The sequence below is a fragment of the Bos javanicus genome, chromosome 3, assembly GCF_032452875.1.
Source record: "Bos javanicus breed banteng chromosome 3, ARS-OSU_banteng_1.0, whole genome shotgun sequence".
Classification (NCBI taxonomy): Eukaryota; Metazoa; Chordata; class Mammalia; order Artiodactyla; family Bovidae; genus Bos; species Bos javanicus.
This window is the reverse complement of record NC_083870.1, coordinates 686,790-713,197: the sequence shown is the minus strand read 5'-3', so window position 1 is coordinate 713,197 and position 26,408 is coordinate 686,790. Positions and strand designations below refer to the sequence as shown.

The window sequence follows — 26,408 nt, the reverse complement described above, 5'->3', positions numbered from 1 at the left end:
GTCTCCTCTTTTATTTCTAATTTTTGTTGAATCATATTACTTTTTTCTTGTTAGTCTCAGTGAGGGTTTGTTGATTTTGATGCTCTTTAATAAAACCTTTTTTTTTGTTCTCTGTATTGTTTATTTCTGCTCTAATCTTTATTATTTCCTTTCTCTATTAACTTTGGCTTTAATTTGTTATTTTTCAGTTTTTTGAAGTGTAAAGTTAGGTTGTTGATTTGAGATCTTTTTTAATGTAGATAATTATTACTATAAACTTCCCCCTTAGTACTGTAACATTTACCTTTAAAGTAGTTACTTATAGGAAAATACTGACTCCTGCCATTTAAAAATTTTTTTCTGTATGTCCTGCAAATATTTGTTCACTCTTTTTTGTCCTGGCTGCTTTCTCTTGTGGTTTATTGTTGTTGTTGCTCTTTCTTTTGTAGTGACATGCTTTAACTCCTTTTTGGGGGCATCTTTTATAGATTTTTTTCATTGTGTTTATTATGAGGACTACATGAAACATAGTTACAAAATCTGTCTTGCACTGAGAATAGTTTAACTTAAATCACATACAAAAATCGTGTTCCTTTACATCCTTCCTGCACTTTGTTATCAGTATCAGAAACACCATAAAAGCATAATAACTTTTAATGCTTCTATTTTTTAAATTCTGTACTCAAATTAAAAGTGATTTTGTACCATCATAACAATATTACAGATTTCTGTATTTGTCTGTATATTTACTTTTGCGACAATCTTTATATTATCATATGCTTGTGTTGCTGTCTAAAGTCTTTAATTTCAACTTGAAAGACTTTGTTTAGCAGTTCTTGTATGACAGGTCTTGTGATAACCTTCTGTACTTTTTATTTGAGAAGGTCTTTATTTCCCTTTCAGTTGTAGTGGACAGTTTTGGGGGATATAGTAGTCTTGGTTTGCAGGTTTTTTCTTTCAACACTTTGAATATATTATCCTACTCCCTTCTGATAGGTAATATTTCTGTTGAGAAATCCACTAATCTAATGGGAGCTCCTTTATATGTATTGGTTCTTGTTACTCTTGCAGCTTTCAAGATTAAGTCACTTTTGACAAGTAGTTTATAGTGTGTCTTGATTTGGGTCTCTCTGGGTCCATCCTAGTTGAAGTTCCTGAGTTTCTTGAATCTGGATGTTCTTTTTTTCCCTTGGATTTGAGAAGTTTTTGGACATTACTTTTTTTCAGATAAGCTCTCCATCCACTCCCCCTTTTTCCTTCTGAAAAATCCCATAGTGGACATATTGGTCATCTTAGTGATATCCTCTAAGTTCCCTTAGATCTTTTTACTTTTCTTCATTCTTCTTTTGTTCTTGACCTGGTAATTTCAAATGGAAGTTTTTGAATTTGATGTTTCTTTTTTCTGCCTGATTGAGCCTGTTGTTGATCCTCCTCTAGTGAATTTAGTTACATTCTTCAACTCTGTCATTTCTGTTTCTCTCATTTTTCCATTTTCTTTCTCCCTGGTAAGATTGTCATTTTGTTCATGCATTGTTTTCCTGATTTTGTTTAGTTATCTATTTGTATTCCCTTGTAGCATATTGGGGCTTCCCATGTGGCATTAGTAGTAAAGAACCCGCTTGCAAATTCAGGAGACGTAAGAGACCTGGGTTCAATCTCTGGGTCAGGAACATCCCCTGGAGAAGGACATGGCAACCCACTCCAGTATTTTTGCCTGGAGAATGCCATAGACAGAGGAGCCTGGCTGGCTACAATCCCTGGGATTGCAGAGTCAGAAATGCCTGAAGCGACCTAGTGCACACACTCACACGCACATAGCATACTGAATTTGTTTATTACCATTACTTTCAGTTCTTTTTTAGGTAATTCATATATCTCCATTTTGTTAGGGTCAGGTTCTGGAGATTTACTTTGTTCTGTCATTTGAATCATGTTTTCCCATTTCTTCATGTGCTTCTTTGGTGAATTGTCTGTTTGATCTTTTGCCCAGTTTTTGAGAAACATTTTCATTTCTTTTTTTGGCTGCTCTGGGTGTTAGTTGTGGCATGCAGGATCTTTTGAGTTGTAGCAGCATGTGACCTCTTAGTTGTAGCATGTAGAATCTAGTTCCCTGATCAGCGATGTATTATTAGGGCAGTGTCTTAGACACCGGACCATCAGGGAAGCCCCTTGCCCATTGTTTTAATTCTTATTATTGAATTTTGAGGGGTTTTAAAAGTTTGTTCTTTATATTTTTCAGGCATATGACTTATAGTTTTTTTCCTCAGAGTCAGTGGCTAGTCTTTTCATTTTGTTAACACTGTCTTTCAAAAAAATTTTTTATAATTTTAAAGAAGTCCATTTTATCAAGTTTATTATTTGGAGGGGGGAACCAATGTCATGAGTAAAAATCTTTATTTCACCAAATGTCACAATAATTTTCTCCTAAAAGTTCTATAGTTTTATGTTTTCCATTTAGATTGATGAATCCATTTTGTGTTAGTTTTTTAGTAAAGTCTGAGATCTGCTTTAAGTTCATTATTTTGCATGTGGATATCCAGTTTTCCAACATTGTTTCTTGCCTCTGAACTTTTTTTTGCGTCATTATCATAGGTCATTTGACCATATCTATTTTTGTCTCTTTCTGGGCAGTATCTTTTTCTCGTCAAGTGATTCATCACTATGCTTGTACTACCCCGTTTTTATTACTGTAACTTAAAACCAGGTAGTATAAGTCCTTTCTTCTTTTTTGAAATTGTTTAAGGTATTTTAGATTTTTGTATTTCCACATGACTTTGATAATCAAATTGTCAATTTTTACTACAGTTTTTCCTGTGGTTTATTTGAATCTATATATCAGTTTAAGAAGCATTGACAACAGTGTTAAATCTTCCAATCTATGATTACAGTATATCTCCCTTATTTAGGACTTTAAGTTTACTTGGCAATGTTTTATAATTTTGTGTGTCTTAAGACTTATTCTTAAATATTTCATATTTTTCATATTATTGTAAATGGTACTATTTTTAAAATTTCAATTTCTGATGCTTTTGTTGCTAGTATTTTCATGTTCAATCTTATATTCCCCCCATTTTGCTATATTCACTTACTGGTTCCAATAACTTTTTAGGAAGGAAAATCACATAGAAATTTTCTCCTTAGATGATTGTGTCATCTGTGAATATAGAGACGCTTTTACTTTTTTTTCCCATCTGGACTTCTTTTTTGTTGTTGTTGTTATACTTATTAGAATTTTCAGTTCAATATTAAATAAAAATAGTAAGACTAAACATTCTTCCTGATCTTTGATGTTTCACTGTTAAGTATAACAGCAAGTATATTTTAGTAATGCTTTTTTATCCAGTTAATTCCTTTCTATTTGTATATTAAACTTACCAGGAATGGATGTTGGATTTTGTCAAATGTTTTTCTCTGCATTATTTGAAAAAAAATTTTATATTTTTTCTTTTAGTTTCTTAACACAGTGAACTACATTCATTTTTCAAATTTAATACTAATTTAGCATTCTAGAGATGAACCTCACAGAGTCATATTTTATATATTACCCATTTTCTGTGTTGTTGTGTTTGTTAAGGGTTTTTTTTTTTTTTTTGCAGATGTATTCCTAAGCACTATATGGTTTTGTTGTCAGCATAATGCTGATCCTTTGGGGTAACTTGTAATGTTTGTCCTTTTCATTTTCCTGAAAGAGTTTGTATAGAAGTGGTAGTATTTGTTTTTATACCTTTGGGAACATTTACCAATAAAGCCATCTGATCCTGGAGTTTTCTTTGTAGGATGTTTATAACTACATATTTAATTCTTAAAATGAATATTTGGTTATTCAGGCTGTATCTTTACGCTTTAATGGCTTCAATATTTTATCCATTTTAAGGAACCTGTCTTTCACCTATATTGCTGAATTTGTGGGTATTGTTCACAATACTCACTATACTCTTTTTTTAAAAATATTTTTATTTATTTGTCTGCTGTGCTGTGCTTAGTCAATCAGTCCTGTCCGACTCTTTGCAACCCCATGGACTGTAGCCTGCCAGGCTCTTCTGTCCATAGGGATTCTCCAGGCAAAAATATGGAGTGTCCTCCTCCAGGGGAGCCTTCCCCACCCAGGGATCAAACCCAGGTCTCCTGCTTTGCAGGTAGATTGTTTACCAGCTCAGCTACCCGGGAATCCCAGTCTGTGCTGGGTCTTAATTGTAGCACATGGGATCTAGCTCACTGCTAAGGATTGGACCTGGGCTCCTTGTGTTGGGAGTAAAGATTGTTAGACATTGGACACCAGGAAAAGTCCCCATATCCTTTTAACATCTGTAGAATCTATAGTGATACCACCTCCAACATTCTTGATATTGATAGTTTGTATTCCCTCTCTCTTTTTATTTTTCTTATCAGCCTGATAAGAGATCCAATTGATTTTAATGATTGTCTCTAAGAACCAACTTTGGTTTCCATGATTTTCTCTACTTTACTTTTTTTTTTCTTCTGTTTTTGATCTCTGCTTTTTCCTTTCTTCTCTGTTTACTGTGGTGGGTTTCATTGTTCTCTTTCTTCTACTTTCTTAAAATAGAGGCTCAAGTGACTGATTTGAGACCTTTATCCTTTCCAGTAGAGGCAATTAGTAAAACAAAATTTCCACTGAGTATTTCTTTGCTGTTTTTTAGTTGCTGGGTAGTTTCTTTGTTGTTTTTTAGTTGCTCAGCAGTGTCTGACTCTTCCGCGACCCCATGAACTACATGTAGCCCACCAGGCTTCTCTGTCCATGGGATTTTCCAGGCAAGGTTACTGCAGTGGGTTGCCCTTCCCTCCTCCAGGGAATCTTCCCCACCCAGGGATCGATCAAACCTGTGTCTCCTGCATTGCAGGCGGTTTCTTTACTGCTGAGCCACTGGGGAAATCTGAGTATTTCCTTAGGTTTCCCTAATTTTGATATACTGAACTTTCATTTCTCTTGTATTAAATGTATTTTCTAATTTCCATTGTGATTTCTTCCTTGATTCATTGTTTATTGAGAAGTGTGTCATTTCGTATCCAAATACTTGGAAATATTTGAACTAATATTAATTTTTCCCCTTTGGGTTATTGCAGTTGAAGGTGTTTTAATCATTTAACTGTCTTTGTATGGACTGATTTCTAATTTTTAATTTATAGTTAAATATGTGCTTTGTATGATGTGAATCTTTTAAATTTTAATCAGTCTGGTTTTATGTCCCAGAATATAGTCTGTTGGTAAATTTATCTTATGCATTTAAAAAATGTTTAGTTTTTTGTTTGTGGAATGTTCCATAAATATCAATTATGTCAAAGTGGCTGATAACCATGTTCAGTTCTTCTATGTAGTTACTGATTTTCTGATCACTTGTTGTATCAGTTATTGAAAGATTAATGTTGAGATCTTAATATTTTCGTATTGTTGATTTCACTTTTTGCTTCATATATTTTGAAGATCTGTTTTTAAGTACCTAAACATTCAGGATTTTAATGTTTCTGTTCATGGATTGACTCATTTATAATTGTAAAATGACTCTGTTTATTCCCGTTATACTCTTTGTTTTGAAATTTGCTGTTTATATAGCAAATCTGGGACTTCCTGGTGGCTCGGTTAGTAAAGAATCTGCCTGTAACGCAGGAGACTTGGGCTTGACCCCAGGGTTGGGAAGATCCCCTGGTGAAGGGATTGGCTACCCACTCTAGTATTCTTGCCGGGAGAATTCCACGGACAGAGGAGCGTGGTGGGCTACAGTCCATCGGATCACAAAGAGTCGGACTCTACTGAGCAACAAACACACATACACACGCAACAGATCTAGCTTTCCCATCTTTATAGTTATTGTGGTATTTCTTTCCTCTGTCCTTTTACTTTTAGTCTACCTATCTGTGGTTTTATATTTCATTCTTATAATCAATTTATAGGTTTTTTTTAATCCAATCTAGCAATGTCTGCTTTTTAATTGGGCTGTATTTAATCATTTATAGTTCATATAATTGGTATAGAAGTTGCTGAATTTAAATTTTGTGTCTTGGTTTTTGTTTTTTCTCTTTTCCTGTTCCATCAATTTTCCCCTCTTCTTCTAGAAGAACTGAGTATTTTTGTGATTCTACTTTATCTCCTTTGTTGATATATTAGCTGTGACGCTTTGTTATTGTTTTAGTGTATGCTTTAGGAATTATATATCATAAACTTTATCACAGTATACCATCAAGTAATATTGTACCACTTCAATATGGTATAAGAATCTTACAACACTCTGCTCCCATTTTTCCTCTCCTAGAAATTCGTTTTTTTTTTAACCTTTTATTCTTACATACTTTATAAACTCCTTAATACATTGTTAATATTCTTCTTTTAATAGTTAATTATCTTTAAAAATATTTTAAAACAAAAAATATGTTATATTTACTGGCATATTTATTATTTCCAATCTTTTATTCCTTTGCATAGATCCAGATTACTACTGGTATTATTTTCTTTTTACATGAAAAATTTTAAAAAATACAGTTATATTGTGCTGGCCTGTTAATGTAAGGGTTTACAGAAAATTATCCTGTAACAGGATAGTATATATTTTAGGCTTTGGGAGCCATATAATCTATCACAACTACTCAAATATGTATTGTATCAGGAAAACAGACTTGGATAATATGTAAATGACTTGATATGGCTGAGTTTCATATAAACTCTTATAAAAATAATGATTGATAGGTAACTTTGCTAACTTCTGTGTTATTGAATAGTCTTTCAGGATTTTTATTTTTGAAAAAGTCTTTTATTTTTGTTTTAGAAAGATATATCTGTGGATATAGAATTCTAGTTTGATAGTTTTTTTCTTTTGCTGCTTTAAAGATGTTTCTCCACTCGTTTCTGGCAAGAAATTTTCTTACTTTTAGTCACTGGTTTTATGTAACTTGAGAATAATGTGTTTGTTTATTGTTATTGCTTTAATATTTTATTTTAAGAATAAATCAAAATTTCCATTCTTATTGTCTTTCTGGTTATTTGGGTTCTTTCAAATATTTAATATGAATTGTGCTGCCTTGAACATTGTAGTACACATCTTTAGATGACTATGACATTTATTTGTAGTGGAATTGCTGGGCCATAGAAGAAGCATATTACCACTTCAGCAGATACTAACACATGGTTTTTCAAAGTGATGATACCATTTTACCGTCTCATCAATGATGTTTGAGAGCTCTAGTTGTTCTATATCCTCAGTGACATTTGATACTATCAAATCCCTTTCGCTTTGGTCATTCCAGCGATGTCTAGTGATATTTACTTAGGATTATAATTTATATTTAATCCTAATATATACAAATCCTAATAAATACCTAATGAATACAAATATAATTTGTATTTCCTTGAAGACTAGTTAATCTGAATACCTTTTTGAGTATACAAAGTTTTAAAACATGGGAACCTACTTTCCATTGTTTATGGGTGCATAAAAGTCTCTGTGGAATTGCTAAACACCCAATTTTGGTAGTTTCTATTTCTTGGGACAGAGAAGGGTGGGGGGAATATGTTGGATAGGAGGGTACACAGAGCCTCAATTTACAGCCTTATTGCTAAACCAGAAATAGATATAGGAATATCTAAAACGTTTCATTTCTTTAAAAAATTTTAATTTTTTATAAAATATGCATAATGTGACATTTGCCATTCCTACCATTTTTAACTATACACTTCATGACAATTTAGTACTTTTGTGTGGTTATAGAACCATTACCATCACTCAAAATTTTTTTGAGAGGTCAATTTGAATGCTTGATTTGGCACTACAGGGTTTTATAATGATTGTCAGAGAAGAAAATTTTTTACTTTGTTTCTAAAGCACGTGTAAATTCATATCCAGAAAACATAAAAATTTGACTATTCAGGGGCAGGATTTTTCTTGTCATGTTGTAAGGCATTTGTAATTTTAAAGAATTTTGAGTCTGGAGGTACATTAATTTCAAATGAAAGTAAATGAATCACATTAATTCAGCAGTTACATTTTGCATATATCTGTATGTATAGCACTGTTTTGCATTATGGTATGGGTAAGTCATAAATAATTCCAATAAATTGTTCTTAGTTGCTTTTGCCTTAATCATTTTGTGATATAGCAGTAATATTTTTCAAAGCCATCTGTTTAAATGTTCACTAACATTACCTGTACAATTACCTTTCCATCTTCAGATTATGACTGTACCTAATGACCCGTATACCTTTCTGTCTTGTGGTGAAGATGGAACTGTTAGGTGGTTTGATACACGCATCAAAACTAGCTGTACAAAAGAAGATTGCAAAGATGTAAGAATCAAGTTTTTATATAAATAATGAAAAAAATTAAGATTAAAGTTAAAGTTGGACAGTAAGTTATCTCTGGGTTATGAGCTTATTGGTAAAATTTTTTATTTTTAAAATATTTAATAAATATGTATTTTAATTATAAAATAATTAAAATTATTTTATAAATTTTAATTTTGTATTAAAATTTTCATAATTAAAGTGTTAGCAGCAAAGGAATGTATATTAAACTGGGGAATTCAGATACATTTATGAAGATTTATATAATTGTTCAGTATATACCATGGCACTGTAAAAACTTGAAGAATTTCATTTATGTATGGAGGCAGCTTTGGCTTTACCAGTAGCAGTGATAAAAGCATGTAGTAGTTTGATGTCTTCTCTTTATTTTTACCCTGTCCTGTAATCCAAGATTTATTAATATATCTTTTGTTTTAGACAATTAGGTACCATTTTATCAACATGTTCATTGCTGATTTAGCTCATTTCTCTAAACATAGAGCTTCACTGTCAATTTTGTATTTTGCGGAGTAGTTGAATAAGAAGTGGATTTATTTAGAGTGTGGGCCGTGTCAGAAGTTGAGAGTGGCCTTAGTTTTGTATTTTTTAAAATGGTATTTTAAACTTGAAAAACATTTGTGAAATCAGTCAGTCTAAGGCCCCAGACTACTAACCCTAAATGTTACTCAGAGACAGTAGCTTTTGTCTCAGATCTTTTTGGAGTTGTAAATGAAATAAGAAAATACTGCCAGCCTATGGCTAAGATGTATGGCAGAAACCAATACAATATTGTAAAACAATTATCTTCCAATTAAAAAAATTTTTTAAAGTACTCTAAATACATTTTTCTTGACAGTTACCAAAAAGAAAAAAGATGACTAGTAACCAGGTTGTTAGTGTTAGGCACTCAGTCGTGTCTGACTCTGTGACCCTGTGGACTGTAGCCCTCCCTCCAGGATCCTCTGTCCATGGGATTTTCCAGGCAAGAATCCTGGAGTGGGTTGCATAATCAGCTTGAGTGTTCGCTAATGAAACTAGTTGTTGTTGTTAACATGCCTTAGGAGAAGAGATTATTTTATACTTCAAAACAGAGAAGAAAAAGAAAAAAATAGAAATAAAAAATTTTTGTTAGTTTTTGTGTTGTATATGTGTACACATATACAACTAGGAGTGTTGAACTGAAGGCTGAAATAAGTTTGAAATAGCCGGTTGTTTATGAGGGGCATTTGGTATGCCTGTTTTTTGTTAAATAATAAGTCCTAAAATTTGTTAAGTCAGATTCTTTTAAGTAGTATTGTACAGTGTAGTTGGATTTAATTTTGCTTTTATAATCAGAAACTTTGTTGTAAAATGAAAGAATAAATAAAACTAATAAGGGCTTCCCTGGTGGCTCAGTGGTAAAGAATCCACCTGACAATAGGTGGAAATGTGAGTTCGATCCCTGGGTCAGGAAGATCCCCTGGAGAAGGAAATGGTAACTCATTCCCGTATTCTTGCCTGGGAAATCTCATGGACAGAGGAGCTTGGTGGGCTACAGTCCATGGGATGGCAAAAGAGTCAGATACTACTTAGTGACTAAAACAGCAACAGTAAGATACTGTTGTATTTTTCCTCAGTAATACTTCTGAAGTCTTTATATGTAAAGTGAACAGATAGAGTATAAAGAAAGCAGGTAAGTAGGGTAATTCTTAAGTACTAAAAATTTAGAATGATGAATGGAATTTGATGAACAAGTTCTTTGTGATAGGAATAAAGTTCTGAGGTCAATAATTAAATGTGTAAAACAGCATAAATGTAACTAAAACACTTGGCTTTTCTGAGAGGAGTGAGGGATTAGCTTATGGACAAAAGAGTATATTAACAGAATATCTTAAGACTATATTTTGGGGATGATAGCCCTTACATTTTCTAATGCTTGTGTAGAGAGAAGTAGTGACATTATCATAAAGCCTGTCTCAGACATAGTTTGTATATATGTGTGTACGTACTTTGATTTTGAACTGGTAAGGAGGAGGATGGTTTTATAAGGTCCTGGTTTTTAAAAATCAGGTCATGATACTTTTGTTATATTTTAATAACTAATTAAAATTAAGATATCATGAGTACCATATAATATAATCAATATACTTATCATAGACAAAGGTGGATTATACCTCCATCTTTACTGTCCAGTGGACCAATAATAGCAGGCATTTTTAATGATATTAATGTAATGACATATTGCATAGGAAATATTTGCATTTTTTAGTATTTTTAAAGATAATGTTCATTTTATTCTTGAGTATGGGAATATTTAGGAAGCATGTTTTAGGAAGCATATTTTTTCTGCTTCATTGTCATACCAGCTGAATTAGGATTTCTGAGAAAGATTTTCTTCTAATTGAAGGGAAAATGTTTTAAGTAGATTATTATCTGTTGTACAACTTGTGTAACTGATGTTCTTTTATCTTTTGTAGGATATTTTAATTAACTGCCGACGTGCTGCCACATCAGTAGCTATTTGTCCACCAATACCATATTATCTTGCTGTTGGTTGTTCTGATAGCTCAGTACGTATATATGATCGGCGAATGCTGGGCACAAGAGCTACAGGTAAAAGAACATATATTAGAGAAAATATGAGACTGTATCAGTTCAAGGGATGAATCTTTTTGACCTGTTATGATTTTAAAATTTCTTTAGTTTGACATAAAATTCAGTATATAGAATTTATTTAAATACTATGGATTATTATAAAAAATAGCATTTCACCAAGTTTTTATGACCCCATCAAGGTGATACTTTTGCAGTTTATCACTTTAGAATGTTGTAGCACTACATGTATTAGTTTCCTGGAGCTGTTGTAACAAATTATTATAAATTGGATGACTTAAAATAACAAATTTATTCTCTCACATATTTAGAGGCTTAATGTCTGAAATCAAGGTGTTGCAGGGTGGTTTTCTGTTGGAGGCTGTCTGGAAGAATGTTTTGCCTGCTTTTTTCTTATGTTCTGGAGGTTGCTGACAATCTTTAGCATCCCTTGGCTTTTGAATGTATCAGTCGAATTTCTGCTTCCGTCTTGACATACCATTCTCTCCTGTGTGTATGTCTGTCTACATTTCCCCCTCATAAGGACACTAGTTAAGTTGTATTTAAGGTCCATTGTAATCCACTGTGACCTCATCTTGATAATTATTACATCTTATTTCTAAATTATTACACCTTATTTCTAAATAAGATCACATTCTGTGGTTCTTGGTATACATGAAATTTTTAGGGGACACACTTCAGCCCACAACATTTAGCTCTCCTGATTTCTCCTTGCCATCTTTTCAATAGTAAGCGTGGTGGGGAGAAAAGTTTAGGAAAGAACAGTGACTTGTGTGTGTATTAATGTATATCATATGTTCATGCCTATTTCATAGCCTGCCTTCTTACTGTTCAGTTGCTAAGTCCTGTCCAACTCTTTTTGACCCCAGGGACTGCAGCACAGCAGGCTTCTCTGCCCTCCACCATCTCCTGGCATTTGCGCAAACTCATGTCCATTGAGTCGGTAATGCTATCTAATCATCTCATGTAGCCTATTTAAAGTACTGTAAATGGTGCTGCAGTACTGAATTTGAATTTGCCTTAAACTCTTATTTGTTCCTTATTTGCTTTGAGATCAAACCACTTCTCAAATATTCACTTCAGAGCCAACTTCTGTTAGGAAGGTCAAGATTTTCTACCAAGGAATGTCAAGATTTCCTCTCTCTCTCACACACACATACACACCCCATGTATATATAAAGATTTATAAATAAAAATAAAAGTGGACTTGATCATAAATTAACAGTGTTTATCTCAATGTTAGTTTATGTCCAGTGAAAATGGACATACACTATTGAAATGGGAAAACCAGATGGGATCTTTTTTCATTTTTTGCACTGTGATTGAGAAGTCTTATCTATTTGAATATGCATATTTAATGGGAACGGTAGTAATATAATATGAAACTGTAGGCCCAACTATCATATCTCAGTGGATGAGACGTGATTGCTGTTTTGGGCAAGGCAAAACCTCAGAGTGCAAGATAATGCAGCTTTGTGGAAATTTAGCATGTTTGGGCCTGGAAAGCACCAAGTGCCAATTGTAACTCTCCCTGTCATATTGCATTATATTGATGACTGTCAAAATTAATTAAAATTAAAGTAATGTTCCCACTCTGTTATTTTATGAGGAGAATTTCACACCAATAAAAAATCTTTTAGTGATATAAAGTAAAAGATAAGTCTTATTAAACAGATACTATACTGTTTTATCTAGTATATTAGTAAATGTCAACTTTCTGATTTACCTTATGAAAATTATATTATCTTAATTTGGAGAATTTTAAGAGATGATTTAGTATGACTCTAATTATAGATCATTTTAAATGATTAAATAGCTAATATTTTGGGGAAAAAACCACATTGACTTAATCTGGAATTCTAGAAAATCATGAATTCTTTTTGGAAGATAATATAAACTTTATGATGTATTCTTTTTCATTTTGTTACAAAATCTGACTATTGATTACAGAGTATTTTCCAGAAATAGAATATGATAGCTTGGATTTACTTTGCTACATTAAATACATATCTTATAATTCAGATGAGTTTTTAAAGTGTTTTTCTTGAAAAACATTATGAATTTTAAACAATTTCTTTTTTCTTATTAGGGAATTACGCAGGCCGAGGAACTACTGGAATGGTTGCTCGTTTTATCCCTTCCCATCTTAATAATAAGTCATGCAGGGTGACATCTCTGTGTTACAGTGAAGATGGTCAAGAGATTCTTGTTAGTTATTCTTCAGATTATATATATCTTTTTGACCCAAAAGATGATACAGCACGAGAACTTAAAACTCCTTCTGCAGAAGAGAGAAGAGAAGAGGTAAATTTACTCAGAGCTATGTTCTTTTATTTGATTCAGAAAACATTAATTCACTAACTCTTGGGGCATTAATTCAGTAACTCCTAAATTTGAAGCCTTAAGGGCTTCAAAAAATAGAGTGAGCTTTCACGGCATTTACAGTCTGTGGAGCAAAGACGTGAAACATGCGTGAAAGAATGGGAGTAATAAATAAGGAAAAGGTACCCGATGAAAGTATTGTATAATATTTTAAAAGAGTAAATGTCTAATAGCAAAATGTTTCTCCAAGTTTATGGATGTATAGCAGCACCAAGAAATAGTACCAGTTCTGACAGTTGCAGAAAAGGTAATTAAAATTAAAAAAATGTGATGTATAAGCTTCCAAGAGACTTACTGTTTATTTCATGCAAAAATATTTACTGTTCACAGGTGGATAGTGGTCCTTCCTCTCTTCTGATTCTGCCTTGGTCACAGTTATGAGCTAGTGACATTTGCACACAGCACAACACATATACAGAATCAGTAGAGGAGGAGCTTGCTGTCTATATATGAATAATAAATGGTAATAGGTGAAACTCCTATTGGTAGGTGTATGTAAACATTTAGTGCTTTGGAAGTTGATACAGTACATTTTATATATATATATATATATATGTATGTATGTATGTATCTATCTATCTATATACATACCTATATCTAGCATGCTCTGAGATTTGGTCATGGACAGGGAAGCCTGGCATGCTGCAGTCCATGGGGTTGCAAAGAGTTGGACACAACTGAGTGACTGAACTGAACTGAACTGGTATCTATAGATACCCTTTTCTTCATCAATTTCTAGATACATATATATTATGTTTTGAAAGATAGGTGAAAGAATTATTGTTCCTAAAATGACTTTAAAATTATCAGTCATTTTCTTAGGAAAAGCAGAAAAGTGAAAGTGAAGTTGCTCAGTTGCGTCAGACTCTTTGTGTCCCCATGGACTGTAGTCTACCAGGCTCCTCAGTCCATGGAATTTTCCAGGCAAGAGTACTGGAGTGGGTTGCCATTTCCTTCTCCAGGGGATCTTCCCAACCCAGGGATCGAACCCAGGGAAAAGCAGAAACCAGAAATAATATGTCATTGACAGTACACAGCAGTAGAATAACGTTTGCCTCTTAAGCTTCTTTCGCCTTGTGTTTTTCACTTTGGGTTTTTTTTTTTTTTTTTTTTTTTTTAACATGTCCTGTGTTTAACCATTCTATTCTTTGGATTGTTAACGTCTTTTGAAGTAAACCGTTGCTTTTTATTAATTATCAGTGACTGTTAAGTATTGGTTCACCTCTAACTAATAAATACATTTTAAAGGTACTAAAGAACAACAATGATTTTGTAATTCCTATGAGATGCAAAATTAAATCCAGTTCTTACATTTGCAGTTTGATAGGGTTATAAAATTTAAAAAAAAATCAAGATTACATGTGGCACTATATTTAACTGAATTAAGAAATTTGTGAAGAGAGTATGTTGCTAATGAAAGCTAGTTTTGAGATTAGAGGTCTGATTGAAAACCTAAAGTCTGTTGTTACTATGTAATTTCCTCTTGAAAGAATGAGCTTTAGTAATGTTACAGTCAAACTTTGTGAGCATTGTTACATAATGAAAGAGTGGGAAATGCAGAAACATTTTAAGCAAGCCAACTAGCTTTTATGCCATAGAAAACTTAGCCAAAGGATGTTTATATAATCAGAGTGAATGAGGCTGAGTCATGAGCAGTTGTTTTTTTTTAACATGTTTTTCTCAGTGTTCTTTGTTGAATTAACTGAATTAAGAAAAATAATTCTGAAAATGGATTAAAGGTATAAAAATTATGCTTATTGTAATGAAACAATTTACAGGTCTGTCTAGGAAAAGAAATTAATAAACTGTCTTCCTCTTAATATAACTATCTTTTCTTTCAGTGTTTTATGTTAAATTCTTTGTAGTAATGTTCAGACAAGCTCTTCTCAGCTCACCAAATAGTTATTTGGTATCTACTGTACTATCTACTGGAGAAGGAAATGGCAACCCACTCCAGTGTTCTTGCCTGGAGAATCCCAGGGACGGCAGAGCCTGGTGGGCTGCCATCTCTGGGGTCGCACAGAGTTGGACACGATTGAAGCGACTTAGCAGCAGCAGCAGTAGTACTATCTACTAAACTTGAGAAAATCAAGGCTGACTGTGACAAAGATATGACCTGTCATTCATGAGTTTGCAAATAAATAGATAAAAGAGTAAGATTTATAAATAAATGTGTGAAAGTTAAAATAACATAATTATATATAAGAATTGTTCCATATAAGTAGACCAAAGAAAATAATTGTTTTTAATTGGGAGAATAAGAAAAGTGTTGAGCAGGTTTTTAAAGTATGAATACAAGTTTAATGTATGATTTTTTTCTTGTGTTTTCATATTTTTATGTAATTCGTAGGGGTCTCTTTTCTATATTATTTCCTTGGAGTGAATGAAAGTTGCTCAGTCATGTCGTGTCCAACTCTTTGTAATCCCGTGGAATACAGTCCATGGAATTCTCCAGGCCAGAATACTATAGTGGGTAGCCTTTTCCTTCTCCAGGATTATTTCCTATATCCTCTAATAATTTCCCCTTTGCTCCTGCTCCCTTTTTTTGGCCATGTTGCACAGCATGTGGGGTCTCAGTTCCCCACCAGGGACTGAATCCTGGCTCTCACAGTGAAAGCATGGCATCCAAGGCACCGGACCACCAGGGGGTTCATGTTCCCCTTCTTTATTTACCATATTCTTTTGTCTTATTCAGATTTTTTTCCACTTCTCATTTTCTTTTATTTTGGTATTCCTTTTTTTCTTTCTATTGTCTTTTCTTTTTTTCTCTCATATCTTTTTGACATTTTTTTCCCCACCTACTTAGCACATTATTGGACTGCTTTGTTGAATCCCATCTCTCATTTTCTCCTGGTCCTCTTGATGTATTCCTAAAAGTTTTACAGGTGTCCCCAGCTTTTTGAAAGTTTGCTTCTATATTGCTTTGCTTTTACTGAAGACCTGCATCAGTACTTGATTTCACTGACTTAAACATCCAAAGAGGATTTTCACTTTTACAGAAAAGAAAGGTGAAAAGTGGAAACAGCGCCTATTGATTGTTGCAGTGTGCACCCTGAGTGGCGCTTGGTGCCACCACACTCCTTCCCAGGGAGCTACACTTGGCATTTCAATGTCAAGCTGCCCTGGCTTTGAATTGTGTTTATATCTCAGCATTAAGCTCTTGAGTATTGAGTTGTGTCTGTAAACATCTGTGCCTTATCTTGATTTATTTTGTGCATCAGTTAGCAAGATGTGTCTTAACGTAATTGCTTCTTTGTGTTACTCCACTTTGACTTATGAAGGGTTTCATACGAGCATTCTGCTTTCAGATAGCAGGGGGAACCTGTAACTAAAATGTGTTAGTATTACTTCCCATTCTACCACTAACACTGATCCAAGGCATCAGCACCTCTCCTGGATTATTATGATAGCTTTCTTACTAGGTCCCTGCTTTCATACCACCCTCTCCAATCCTTTAGCTACACAGTAGCCAAAGTAATCTTTTAAGACATAGGTCAAATGATGCCACTGTTCTGATTCACACTCCACAATGGCTCACCACCTCACTCAAAATTGAGGTCCGTACAGTGGCTTCAAGATCTCGTGTTACCTGGTTCTTGTCACTTCTACGGCTCTCTGCTTTGTTTGCTCCGCTCTAGCCACATCCAGTTACTTATTTACTCAGGCAGGCTAAGTGTGCTTCTGCCTTACAGTTTTTGCATTTACTTTGCCTGAAATGACCTCCTCCAGATTATCTGGATTTCTTCTTCCTTTACCTCTTACAGTGCTTTGCGCTTGTTTTTTTTCTCCGTTAGACCCTAGCATACCACATTATTTAGAATTGTATCCCTTAATTCTCTGGTACTACCTATCTCCCTTTTCTACCTAATTTTATTGTATAACACGACTTTCTCTGTATATTTTACTTGTTTAATTTCATGTATTTTGTAAACTCTGTTACATTGAGAATTTTTCTATGTTTTGTCTGTTGATCTTGCCCTGATACGAAGTGTAGTGGCTGACACATAAAAGGTGCTGAAAAATTTTTTATGGAATTACTGACTGAATATCATTTTCAGGGTTTTTTATGGAATGACTGACTGTACCATTTTCAGGACTGTAGATTATTTCGCATATCTCAAAAAATCAAACTTGAGACTGTTTTTAACTTGAAGATCTTGTTCCAGATATACTTGCTGAGACTATAGCATCAGTTCTTTGCCTGTATAATAGAAATTTCTCTCTTGTAACCATGGAACAGAGCTCTAGTTTATTATTCTAAGTACAGTTTTTATACAGGGTGAGGCTCTCTCTGGAAATGATTATTTGTCTGACATTTAAACAACTACCACACTAGGCATCTTCTAATTTTTCCTTTTCACACTTGTGACTTCCTCTGCAGGTTTTGTTATTCTCAGTTGCTTTTAACCATACTTATATATAATATGGAATATTTTAGAGGGGTTTCTGTTTCCTTTGCTGAGAATGGAAAGTCCCCCATTTCCCCACTACCCCACCCCACTCCCGTTCTCCTTGTTGCTCAGTATCATTTCCAGGAGAAAGTAGAAAATTTACCACTAAGCTATCACTAAATTTCTATCAAAACTTGCTAAATTGTGCGGAGGAAAAAGTGAATGTTATGTTAAAATATAAGGGAGTGACCCACAACACTGGAGAAAATATTTGCAAATCATACATCTAGTTTATGATTTAGAATCTAATATCCAGAATATGTTATATAAAGAACACTTGTTACTCAACAATAAAAAGATAAATATCTTAATTAAAAATTGATAAAGAATTTGAATAGACGTTTCTCCAAAAAAGATATACAAATGGCCATTAAGCACATATGGAGATGTTTAACATCACTGATCAAAGCCACAGTGGGGTACCACTTCATGCTTACTAGATTGACTAAAAAAGCCAGTGACAAGTGTAAGTGTTCATGAAAATGTGGAGAAATCAGAGCCCTCATACATTACTGGTAGGAATATGAAATAGCACAGGTGCCTTGGAAAACAGCTTGGCAGTTCCTCAAAATTTAAACATGGAAGCTATCATATGATTTGGCAATTCCATGCTAGATTATATACCCAAGAAAATCGAAAACATGTCCCCATAAAAACTTGCGTGTATGTTCATAGCAGCATTAGTTACAATAGCCAAAAAGTGGAAAGAGCTCAGTTTGTATCAGCTGATGAATGAATAAACAAAATGTGGTATATTTAAAAAGTAGAATATTATTGAGCCATAAAAGTAGCGATGAAGTACTGATACATGCTGCAGTGTGGATGCACCTTGAAAAATACTGTGCTAAGTGAAAGAAGTAATACACGATGACCACATATTATATTATTACACTTCCATGATGTGTCCAGAATAAGCATATCCATAGAGACAGAGTAGATGAGTGATTGTCAGGAGGTGAGTTGAGGGGCAAGTGGCGAGTGATGAAAATGATCTGGATTAGTGAGATACAAGTATCTGCATAGCTTTTGTGAATATATACTACTGATTTGTCTGCTTTAAAAGGATAAATATTTTAAAAAGGGTAAATATTATGGTATGTAAATTATACATCAATAAAAAGATGTTAAAAATGTGAAAGTTAAAGGGAGTGATTAAGAGTGTCAGATACCATCAACATCAAATAGAATCTCTAAAAGGTGCCATTCAAATTGGAAATTGATTTTTGATCATTTTATCATTGATCATGGAACTTAGCAATTGATCATTCACTGGTGATATGGGTGAGAATTCAGTGGAAAAATGAGTTGACTTCAGTGAATTGAGTGAAGAGTGGTAGATAAAAATAGAATGAATACAGACTTTTTAAAAGAAGCTTGACAGTAAAGCTTCAGAAAGCATGAGAAAAGAATAAATGCTGAATAGAAATAGGGAATGGCAGTGTTTTACTTATTAGAAATGATAGGAACCTTTAGTACATTGTGAGGAAGAATCAAGAAAGAAGAGAGGAATGTAGGTATAGAAATAGAATAATTATTCAAGGAATGAAATAAAAAGCACAAATAGAGATAAGGCTTGAAACAAATGATCCATTTCCTGAGAAAGATTGGAAGAAATTAAAAAGTAGATATAGATAAGTTTATGGAATGAAATTGAGGAAATTGATATCATTTCTATAGAACTGACTTTATTTTTTTCTGAAGTAGTAGGAAAAGTTAGTAGCTGAGAATGAGAACAACAAGGTAGAGTAAAGACACTGAGGTGAGTAATGGAGGTTGGAATAGATGCTGGGGGGAGAACCAGAGGGCGTATTGTCAGTAATAATAATAAAATAATGGTTACTCCTATTGCCAATTAGGTGTGTAGCTATTTTACTTACACTATATTTATCATCATAATAGAAAACTTAGGCTTAATGCAGTTAGATAACTTTTCCCTTGTCAGTTGAAAGATGATGGGATTTGATATCACATTTACACGATTTTAAAGTTACATTCAGTCTTTAGGTTGAAGATACTAAGTATAGGCTGTCAACATCAATGGATATTTATGGCTGTCTTTCATACTTTGACTTTTTGTTGTTGTTTAGTCACTAAGTCATGTCCAATTCTATTTTAACCCCTTGGACTATACCCTGCCAGGCTCCTCTGTCCATGGGATTTCTGAGGCAAAAATACTGAAGTGGGTTGCCATTTCCTTCTCCATGGGATCTTCTCAATCCAGGGATTGAACCATGTCTCATGCGTTGGCAGGTGGATTATTTACCACCGAGCCACCAGGGAAGCCCCGTATTTTGATTTAGCATCTCAATAAATAAAGTAAAAAAAAAAAAAATGGGAAGAATCTATTAGACTTACAGCGTGCTTTAAGAATTCAGCAAATGAGTTTTCTTCTCATCTTTTAGTTACGACAGCCTCCAGTTAAACGTTTGAGACTTCGTGGTGATTGGTCAGATACTGGACCCCGAGCAAGGCCTGAGAGTGAACGAGAACGAGATGGTAACTATACTTTGGTCAGCTTTTTAAAAATTAATATTTTAGCTTGTTTGCATTTTTTCACTTTATAAGTGATATTGTAACAAACATCTTTGTACATATATCTTTGTACATGAACTTGTGCAAGTGTGTCTTAGGATGAAATCCTAAAAGTGGAATGTGTGGGTCACTGGATAAGTGGATTTTAATATTGATAGTTATCAAATTACCCTCTGAAAAGTATATACTATTTTGCATTCCCACTGAAAGTCTAAGAATACATTTTTTGCCACAGCAAGATTGGGTATTATCAAACTTTATAATTTTTGCCTTTGTATTTGCTATAGAGAGAATTGAAAACTCCCAGTTTCCAATCTGAGAGTTTTATAAGAGCACATAAAAAAATTTTTTTTCCCCTCCTATCAGATGCCTTTGATAGGCATTAGAAACTACTCTTTGGGAGTGTTAAGATGGCACATTTAAAATAAAAGTAATGTTTGTGATTTTATATAATAAATGGGTCTTATTCTAATTTCTGAAATCTTTTAAGATCAAAAGCATATTTTCCAATATATTAGTGTTTGTATTATTTGACATCATATTTTAAAATATAAAGCTACATTATATAAAGGTAATAAAGCATAGAATAAATTCTATTTTCATAGAAAATACAAAAACAGCTTTTATTTTAAATTATATTATTGTAGAATAGAATTATCACAGTTTCAATTTGATGGGATAGTAAATTTGAAAATGCCCTTGGGACTACTCAAATATTTGAAGGAAGAAAAGAGGGGAGGGAAAAGATAAAATATTTTCTGGTTTCAGTTAATTTCAACTATATGTAATTTGCAGTAAATGATGATGAATATAAATTCAGTTTAAGGGAATTTAAGTGAGAGGGCAAACCTTCAGTTTAGGGAAATTTAAGAGAGAGGTCATACTTTGTTTTTAATCTGTTCAACTTAAAATTCATGAGCTCTTCCTATCTGTGTACTCTTAGGCCTAAAGATGTGGGTTGGGGTAAGGGTGGGACTGTGGAAGTAACTAAGGATTGGCAAAGATGTAGGAGGAACTCAAAATACAGATGAGAGTGATTCATATATACATTTACTATAAAATGTGATGATAGCCCTAGTAGCTTTACATATGCATTCATATAATTTATTTAAGCAATTTGATTTTTAATTGCTTTCACTTTAAAGGCCTTCAAATATAGGTTTTTACATTAATGAAAGAACTAAGTTCACTGATAAGACCTGTTTTGTTATCATAGGAGAGCAAAGTCCCAATGTGTCATTGATGCAGAGAATGTCTGACATGTTATCAAGGTGGTTTGAAGAAGCAAGCGAAGTTGCACAAAGCAATAGAGGACGAGGAAGATCTCGACCCAGAGGTAATTTTCATTATTAATTAAAGCTACCAGAAAGCTTGCAAAAACTATTTTTTGAAGTCAGTTTTATATTATCTAATGTATACCATATTTTATATCCTTAGTGATCATAAAGTTCTTACTGTATTGTGTGGAACAGTAGAGGACAAAGGGTGTTGGGTATAATTGTTCGTTTAGGTTCCTCTTGACATAGCCCTCATTGTTTGCTTTTCTCAAATAAAGTAAGAGAATCTGATATTCTGCCTTGTAAGTCCATTTGTATGTATTCTGAGAGTGGATGTAGGTTAAACTCTGTGGATAAGTATTATGTAATTGAATAGTTTCTTCTTTTGGTTATTTATATACAATGGTTATTAATTGCTATTTCTGGCATTAGCTGACCTATTTTCATATTTTGGTTTACTACTTTCCAGCTTTATGGTCTTTGATAAGTTACCTATCTCTGTCAAAAGTCAGGAATATGAAAGTTAATTCCTACTTGCTTTAAGTCCCAAAATGAAAATTTCTATTAAATTTCATTTAAAAATGGTTCTGTATAGAACAGTTTTATGGACTCTGTGGGAGAGGGAGAGGGTGGGAAGATTTGGGAGAATGGCATTGAAACATGTAAAATATCATGTAAGAAACGAGTTGCCAGTCCAGGTTCGATGCACGATACTGGATGCTTGGGGCTAGTGCACTGGGACGACCCAGAGGGATGGTATGGGGAGGGAGGAGGGAGGAGGGTTCAGGATGGGGAACACGTGTATACCTGTGGCGGATTCATTTTGATATTTGGCAAAACTAATACAATTATGTAAAATTTAAAAATAAAATAAAATTAGAAAAAAAATGGTTCTTGTTAAATTCTGCATATATAAACTTAAAAAAATTTCTTAGACTATGGATTTGCTTAAGGGTTATCACATTTGTGCTTAAATTTAAACTAAGATATATTTAAATCAAGATAATTAAAGGAAAAAATTTATATTCTGTATTAGCATCTTTTAAGACATGAACTTGATTAATTCATTCTGTATCTTTCTTTTAATAATATGGATTTGAAGCAAAATCTGGGAAGTTTTTAACATTTATTGAGTATTCTTAATTATTCTGTTGCAGATAGCACAAGGCCTGCCACAGCACATTGCAGACACTCAAGCCTTTTAAAATCATGATCGCATCATGTTGTTCAGTGGCTAAAGCGGTGCTGCCAGTGAAGTGGGAATTGGGAACTTAATCCCATTCTGACCTAATTTAGCTTTACTCTTGTTAATAAAATTTTTCATTAAATATTTTCCTAAGGATACTATTATGTTACAGAGTGGAAATATATTAATATAAGTCCCTTATCCTTTCATTGTTGTTGTTCAGTCACCAAGTCATGACCAACTCTTTGTGACCCTGTGGACTGCCATATGCCAGGTTTCCCTGTCCATCTATTAAATCAGAATTATCATCTTCAAACTTAAGGAACAAGACATTATTTATAGGCATCTTGCAAGCTGTTAATAGGCATCTTGCAAGCTGTTATTTAGCATTGTCTAAGTAAAGCTGCGATATTGAGCATTTTGCTTGGAAGGTTGATTATTGTTAACAGGAGTGTGCCGTAGGTAGGTTTTTTACCCCTATTAATTAGCATGTTTGATTAAGGTACCAAACCACCAGTGGGTGCTTTTGATATCCTGAAGTTATCTATTTCTCTATGTATGTGTGTGCACATATATTTCTTGAACATCTCTCTTTAGAGGAGTTAGTTTTGGAAAGCATTTAGTATTTCAATTTGTATTACAATGTGTTTTTTGAAGGTGGGACGAATCAGTCAGATGTTTCAACTCTTCCTACGGTCCCATCAAGTACTGATTTGGAAGTGGGTGAAACTGCAATGGAAGTAGATACTCCAGATGAACAGTTTCTTCAGCCTTCTACATCCTCTACTGTGTCAACTCAGGGTCATTTGGCATCATCTTCTACAGAAAGCCCTCATTCTACTTCTTTGCTGTCTTCTCCAGACAGTGAACAGAGGCAGCCTGTTGAGGCATCTGGACACCGTACACATCATCAGTCTGGTGAGGATGTTATTCTTTAAATAGGCTGTGATTCTTCTGATGATTTTTGATAATGAAAACTTTTTAATGGGTTATTTTGAAAGAAACTGAATTATATCAACTTATTCTTGCTGGAAAAAATGATCAAAATGACATGTAATATATGAATATGTAACTTAAAAACAGAATTCAAGTGTGCCTCACTTGCATGAATTTTATCACGTAGCAGGAAACTGCAGTTTACCCAAGACAATTCTTTATAAAATGTAAGTATCAGAAGACAGTGTTTAGACACAGTTTAATGTATTGACTTAATGATTGTTGGCTTTAGTGAAGATATAGCCCTGGTTATTATTAGTTGCTTTGTATTTATTTATTTTTTTATGATTTTTCTTCAAATCATGAAATACTTTCAATACATTCTTTATGGTGAATTTTATATGGTCTTTTGTCATCTATATATGCAATTTACCAAAAGAATTATTTCTCCTTTATTTACATGAAAAAAATTTTAACAGATCCTTGTCTTCTTGGTATTTGATGTTAATGAAAAAAAAAATCAACTTCTAAATTCTACTAAAATTGCATTTTCTTTTCAGTATTCCTCATGTTCACACACCCCTTCTCCATGGAATGTACTACTGTTTACATCAGTAATCTAGCATATATGTCTGTAGTTTACTTGGCATTTGAACTGTATACATGTAATTATAATAACCAGTAAGATGTTTATTCATATTTTTCTTTGGGATTTTTAAGGAAGTATTTTACTCATATATAATAAAAATATTAGCAACTAAAGATACAGCTGGGAGGCCTAAGCTAAAACCTATAAGAAAAATTCCTAACAGCTTTCCTAACTGCCAGATTTTATTTTTATTTATTTTTAAAATTTTATTTATTTATTTATTTTTATTTAAGTTTATTCTTGCTTCTCTGAAATTTGATACCAGATCACCAAATATGAGGTGTTTTTTATCAGTATATCCCAGTTTTGGTAATTTATTTCCAGTTTCTATGGGAATAAAAGCCAGTCAGTTATATGACAATTAAATAATAGATGAGTAAAATTTACCTATAAAAATAAGCTAAAGATGAGCTATACAATTGGGTTTTCCACATTCTCTGTATATTCTTGAAATATACAATATTTCAAGTTATGGGAAAATAACATATTTGGAGGGTTTGGGAAGCTGGGACAAAATCAGCTAAAATTTTGCTTTCGAAAACAAGTAAAATTGGTAAAAATAAGAGTTTTTAAAGTGATAACATTCTTGGGAATAATCTTAAAGAGTCTGATCAATTGTAAGTTTGATCACAGCTTAGCAAGAAGATTGTCTATCTCATTTTCATGTTCCACTGAATCTTAACTGATTGCAGTTGTTTCTTTAACACATTTCTGAGTATACTATTTCGTAGGGAATTTCATTTTTCCTTTTTGTCATAGATTGTTAACACATTCTAGTACTGCATTTCAGATTATTAAATCCTTTTTAATATTTGATGTAAGTGTTAGATACTGTAGTCATTGAATCATTGAAGAGAAAAAAACATTTTAGTGATGATCCTATGACATCGAACATTACTTAGCACTTTTGTCTATAAGTTTTCAAAGAAAGATAAAGACTTTTGACGTAGGTTATGGAAAGAATTTTGGCTGACTAAACTAAGGAAAATGGAAATATTTCCATGTTACCAAGATAGTATTGCTACTGAGGAAAATGATTTGATGTTAGATGTAACATCTAAAGATTATGTCTCTGATTGTTTTGACAATAGGCCTTAGCATTTTAACAATAAGGACTTAATGCTGTTTATGTTGTGTTTTTTTTTTTCTCAATCTTTTATTCAGTTCTAAGTCCAGATGGGTTTTTGGGTAGTAGGAATTGCCTATATTGGAAGGGAGTGTCATTCTATTACTGTCTTGCATAGAAATAGAAAAAATGAAAACGTAGGCTTCTTGCTTTTACTGTGAATATCTATTTTAAGTGTTTGTATCTTTCATTTCTGTCCCTTCCTTTTCTTCTGTCACTTTTGCTGGGGTGAAGGAGAGGCCCAGTGGGAATGTGGGGACTTGCTGGGCAGCACTGCATCTCATTGAACCAAATTATTTGCCTTCTCTTGGTCTGCAACTGAGTCACTGAATGTTCGTGAGGAATTATGTGACCACAGACTTCATTGGGCACTCTGCACTGTGTTAGAACAGTCTGCAACTGTCACACCTTACGTCTATCAGACTTTCAGCACTACACTTTGTCCTCATCCTACTCCCTAGCCGATAACCTTCTTTCATTCATAGTAGGGGGAAAAAAGCATTCACTTTCCTACTTTTGAATCTCTCAGCTTTCCAGCATCTGTCCTCACATTGTCTATGACAGAAGTGGTCACATTGTGGGAAGAAGTGTATCTGCTCCTAACAGAAGCTAACCAGTGCAGTTTCTATCTCTTTCCATCTTTTCAAGGAGTTTGCTCCTTGTCCTGCATCTTTATTATTACCTTTTCTGTTGAATTTTTCCTTTCCACCTCAAACATGCTCTATTATTCTCTTGTCTTAAAAAAAAATCTCTTAATTGTCCCACATTCCCCTCTAGACTCATGTCTTTGCTCCTTTTATAATCAGACTCTTCATAAGAGTAGCTGACATGTACTGTCTCCTTTTTCTTACCATGTTCCACTTATTTACCTACCAACCCTAATCTGCCTTTTAACTTCCCTTTTCACTGAAACTTTTTGTCAAAGTCACTAGTGACTTCCATTTTGCCTCAAAAGTATACTTCTTTCTTTTAACCCAGTTGTATTTAGCACAGTCTGTCACTTCTTTCTTG

At 33.4% G+C, this 26,408-nt stretch overlaps 1 protein-coding gene across 8 annotated transcripts in view; it reads left to right on the top strand.

The window, feature by feature from the left end:
* The window catches only part of DCAF6 (DDB1 and CUL4 associated factor 6), a 181,503-nt gene that overhangs the window by 73,206 nt on the left and 81,889 nt on the right, over window positions 1-26,408 (top strand). For all 8 annotated transcript variants that reach the window (XM_061399352.1, XM_061399359.1, XM_061399373.1 and 5 more), the window contains 6 exons: window positions 8,156-8,269; window positions 10,723-10,858; window positions 12,948-13,162; window positions 20,094-20,187; window positions 21,440-21,559; window positions 23,344-23,604. In XM_061399352.1, the coding sequence (XP_061255336.1) occupies window positions 8,156-8,269; window positions 10,723-10,858; window positions 12,948-13,162; window positions 20,094-20,187; window positions 21,440-21,559; window positions 23,344-23,604 (940 nt within the window). The remainder of the gene's footprint in view (window positions 1-8,155; window positions 8,270-10,722; window positions 10,859-12,947; window positions 13,163-20,093; window positions 20,188-21,439; window positions 21,560-23,343; window positions 23,605-26,408) is intronic.